This window comes from Dipodomys merriami, unplaced genomic scaffold (assembly GCF_024711535.1).
Source record: "Dipodomys merriami isolate MVZ:Mamm:240054 unplaced genomic scaffold, mDipMer1.0.p SCAF_10, whole genome shotgun sequence".
In the NCBI taxonomy this organism is placed as follows: Eukaryota; Metazoa; Chordata; class Mammalia; order Rodentia; family Heteromyidae; genus Dipodomys; species Dipodomys merriami.
Genome location: NW_027202271.1, coordinates 20,001,485 through 20,006,599, shown reverse-complemented (window position 1 = coordinate 20,006,599; position 5,115 = coordinate 20,001,485). Strand labels below are relative to the sequence as shown.

General features: G+C 37.8%; 1 protein-coding gene across 1 annotated transcript; it reads right to left on the bottom strand.

Moving 5' to 3' along the window:
- Positions 1 to 3,536: 3,536 nt before the first annotated feature.
- LOC138838327 (olfactory receptor 6C2-like) lies at positions 3,537 to 4,484 on the bottom strand. Its single transcript, XM_070037678.1, has one exon. It carries the CDS (start codon positions 4,482 to 4,484, stop codon positions 3,537 to 3,539), a length of 948 nt encoding a protein of 315 aa, XP_069893779.1.
- Between the last annotated feature and the right edge of the window lie 631 nt (positions 4,485 to 5,115).

The following is a 5,115-nucleotide window of genomic DNA, read 5'->3' as shown; positions in this document are numbered from 1 at the left end:
GTGAATTCTTTATTTTGTTTAAAATGTAAAACCATCTTCTTTACACAAATTTGAACATGTTATTATATATTTCCCTTTCTATGTATTATAGGATTTAGTTTGTTAACTTTCCAGATTGATCAGTAATTTCTTTCTTTAATTATCCTTTTTTTTGGGAAATCTTTTTTTTTTAATGTCGAGGTGATGTATAGAGGGGTTACAGTTACATAAATAAGGTAATGAGTACATTTCTTGTCAAACTTGTTATCCCTTCCCTCATTTGTCTCCTAATTTTCCTTCCTCCAACCCCCTCTTTAAATTCTTACCATGTTTTGGTACTCATATTATTCTGAGTTCTTAAAATTGAGAATGCCCTGCATTTTTTCTCCACTCTTTTGAGGACTTTGTGTAACATAGATGGTATTTAAAGAAATCTACTTGGGATGCTATTTGGTGTTTGAAATTATGTTATGGGAAGGTTTTTCCATAAAGGTACATGCTTTTGTTTTGAATATGGAACTAATAAAGTCTAAATTAATATTATGTCATTTTTGCCGAATCATGATTTTCTACGTGATTACCAGTCAAATATATATCCAACCATTTGCATAAATTTTAGGTGATCATTTTTTGTAAAACAACTGCAAGATGATATACCTAGTGATGTCTGGGCCTTTGTCAAAGATAAAATGACAATCTAGATATGTGTTTATTTGCGGACTTGCTTTTCTGTTCCATTGACTTTTTTTTTTGTTGGTTGTGAGGCCTGAACTCTGGGCCTGGGTGCTGTCCCTTAGCTCTTCAACTCAAGGCCAGTGCTCTACCACTTGAGCCACAGTGCCACTTCCAGCTTTTTCTGCTTATGTGGTGCTGAGGAATCGAACCCAGGGCCTCATGCATGCAAGGCAAGCGCTCTACCACTGAGCCACCTTCCCAGCCCCATCTCACTGACTTTTTTGTGATCAAGTACTCCCCCACACTTTTCACTGGACTGAGGTTTGAACTTCAGGCCTTTTGTTTACTAGGCAGGTACTCTCACACTTCAGCCCCACATTCACAAGGGCTCTTTTTTTCCTCTCTTTGATTTTTGAATAGCTGGGATGACAGGTATGGACTCTCATACCTGGCCTCTAGGATAGACAATTTCTCTAGATTTTATTTGGGGGCTCTGTGGTGGAAAGGACTTTCTATGTAGATGAATGACATTTCAATTGAGATGTAAATGAAGACTAGAAACTGGATGGAAGAATGAGGGAAAGATAATTTTTGTTTGATCGAGGTAACAGGAAGTCTAAAATCCCTAGTATCTCATTGTTTAAATATATGTATATATGTATATATCTTCAATGAGTTGGACAAAAGGGTTTCAATTTGACATGTCAATTTATGTGTATAATTCATCATGATCCGAGTTATCCCTTCCATCGTTCTGAATCCCCATCTATACCCTCTTACCCATCTCCTCAAGTTTCAGTTCAGTTTCCATGGATATACTTGAGTATAATGGCTATATTTGTCCACCATTCCTCTTTGTATTCTTCCATACTCCCTCCTTTTAGTTCTTACCTCTTTCAGTCAAGACATGTTTTAGCTTCCTGGTATTCATTTTGTTGAACTACCTGTTCAGTGGAGTTATACTAATGTGTTAACTTCAAATTTTCAACATTTTATATGTGTACAAATATATACACAAGTATGAATAAATTTTAGGATCCTATACAGCAAATTCTGTTTTATTTTGAATATATTTATTTGGATATACATTTATTTTTGTTGTTGCTACTTTAAAATTCTATCATGTCACTTATTGAGAAAGGTGATTAAATAACTTCCCTTATGGTAGGTTATTAATGAGCTAAGTAAGATAAGGGATATTGAAAATTTCTTTTGTATCTGTTTGAATGCCAAGAACTAGGCTCTCAAAAATTTTAATTTAATCCATTTAACCTTTCAGCAACATTTTGACTGGAAGAAGTAAAGAAAACTCTAAATCACATAATATTTTTGGAAGCACAATACAATTCAAGCTATTTGCTTCGTCCTCCTCTTCTTCCTCCTCTTCCTCCTCCTTCTTTTGATGCCAGTCCTGGGGCTTGAACTCAGGACCTGGGGCTGTCTCTGTCATTTTATATTCAAGGCTTGTGCTCTACCACTTGAGTGATTTCTCCATTTCTGGTGGTTAATTGGAGATAAGAGTCTCACAGACTTTCCTTCCCTGGGCTGGCTTCTAACTGCAGTCTTTAGATCTCAGCCTACTGAGTAGTTCAGATGACAGGCATGAGCCATTGACACCTGGCTATTTGTTTCTTTATTGTATTTGCATGTATTATTTTACTTTGCTTTTGATTTTTCTAGATAGGAATAGAATCATTAACTTCAAAGAATTAGTGCAAATTTTAACAAAAAAACAAATAGTAAGAAGTTGAAACATTTCTTGTCTGGGGCGTAGGCATTAGTGGGAGAGGCGCAAATGTGGAGGGAAAGAAGGAGGAGGTAAGAAAATACTTTATATTACATGCATGAAACTAGAACAAGGCAACTTGATGAGACTGGTTTGGGAAAGGAGAGGAGGGAGGATGCAGAAGTGTAGAGGGTGAGTATGATTTAAAAAGTACACATGAACGGATTCACTGAAAGGAAACCTCCCTTGTAAAAATAATGGATGTCAATTAAAAAAATTAAAATAGGAGGAAACTAACAGGAAAAAAGTGAAATAAAATCATTAACAAGAGCTGGATGCTGATGGATCACACCTGTAATCCAAGCTACTTAGGAAGCTGAGATCTGAGGTTTGCAGTTTGAAGCCAGACTGGAAAGGAAAGGCCATGACACTCTTTTTTTTTGGGGGGGGGCGGTCATGGGGCTTGAACTCTGGGCCTGGGCGCTGTCCCTCAGTTCTTCATCTCAAGGCTAGCACTCTACTACTTGAGCCACAGCGCCACTTCTGGCTTTTTTCTTTTTGCTTATGTGGTGCTGAGGAATCGAATCCAGTGCCTGTTGCATGCAAGGCAGGCGCTCTATCACTGAGCCACCTTCCCAGCCCCATGACACTCTTTTTTAAAAATAAGTTTTTTATTGTGAAAATACTGTACAGAGGGGTTACAATCACATGAGCAAGGTAATGAGTACATTTCTTATCAAGCATTGTTGCTTCCTCCTTTGTTTTTTCCCCTACCATCCCTTTCCTCCCATCTCCACAACTACATTCTTATTTCCAATTAACCATCAAAAAGTTGGAACTGGAGTTGTGGCTTATGAGGTAGAGCACCAGCCTTGAGTCAGAAAGCTAGGGGACAGTGCTCAGACTCTGAGTTCAAAGCCCCCTGTATTAACACACACATTTAAAAGCATCATTAGCAGAAAAAAAATCACTTTTTTTTGATTTGGAGAATATCCTGAAAGAGGATTGTTTTATGAGGGGAATGAACTTACATGGTAGTATTGTTGTGGGTGCAAGAAATAGAATGCTTGAAAAGGTTCACCAGAATAGAAATCAGATCAACAAAACAAATGAGAAGTTCAGGGATTTATTTTCTGACTTTGTTTTATTTGTACATTTAAACATATTCTTTCTTCTTTGAGATGAAGGCAAGTTTTTTGAAGGAATCGCTGAAAGCTTGTCTCACTTGCTTGTTCCTCAGAGTGTAAATGAATGGGTTCAACATGGGGGCAATAGATGTCATTAGCACTGCCACACCTTTGTTGATCGCCACCGATTCCTTTGCTGAGGGCTTCACATAGATGAAGATGCAGCTGCCATAGGTGATAGAAACCACGATCATGTGGGAAGAGCAGGTGGAAAAGGCCCTTTTCCTTTGCTGGGCAGAAGGGAATCGTAGAATGGTCTTGATGATGTATATGTAGGACAGAACCACACAGATGAGGGTCAGAATGAAGGTCAGCACAGCACAGAAAATCACCAACTGCTCTATGAGCCATGTGTCTGAGCAGGAAATCTTCAGGATAGGTGATGCGTCACAGAAAAAATAATCAATGATGTTGGAGTTACAGAATTTCAAATTCAGGAACAGGGTAAGTGGTGGGAATATAATCAACAAGCCAGCCATCCAACAGCAGAGGACCAGCTTTCTGCACACTCTGCTGTTCATGATGGTCACATAATGCAAGGGTTTACAGATGGCCACGTAGCGATCGTAGGACATAATGGCCAGAAGGAAAAATTCAATGACTCCAAAGATATCAGTAAAAAACACTTGGATGACACAGGTAGTATAGGTAATTGACCTGTCACCCGTGGCTATGTTATACAAGTATCTGGGGATACAGGCAGATGTAAATGAAATTTCCAGAAAGGCAAAATTTTGTAGGAAAAAATACATGGGTGTTTTAAGGTGGGAATCCAATAAAGTAAGGGATATGATAGTCAGATTCCCCAATATACTCAACATGTATGGGAAAAGCAGGAAGACAAAAATTGGAATCTGGAGTTGAGGGTCATCGGTTAGTCCCAATAAAATGAAGGTTGTAATGGTGTGGTTTTTCATTACCGACTTCTGAGTTTTATTCAGTTTTTATATACAAAGTAGAGATATATTGTTACATGAGTGATATTAAAGCCACATAGCAAGAGACAGAGAGAGCAAATTAATTCATGCTCAGTGTCTTCTCTAGGCGGTAACTGATAAGATCAATACTCTGGTGAGTTTGGATGTTCAATAATTTGTTTTAGCTCATTGTTTATGACAGTTCGTGATAGGTTAAAAAGCTGTTCTGCAATCCCATTTCTCCTATTGTTTTATGTTTCTACTCCATACCCAACTGGGTCTTTTTCCATGTTATTAGATTGGAATCACAATATTTTCTGATGGAATGAAATTATATTCCCTTTTATGTCTGAGATTTCTCCTGTATTTTAGAGTTGCCTACTTAAATGCAGTTACTATTCATGTCTTTCCCAAAAGTTTGTTTCTTGGTAAAGTACAAAAATAGTCAACTTTTTGGACTTCATGCCTGGGTTTTGTTGACTCATCTGTAACTTGTATTTCATATTTTTGTCAGCATGACCACCATGCATGTATTTATGTTGTTTGCTTTGTTGTAAAGCTTCCCATCCTGGGATGGGGTGGGGGTTATGGTTCAAGTCGTAAGAGTATTTGCTAGAAAGTGCTAAGTCCC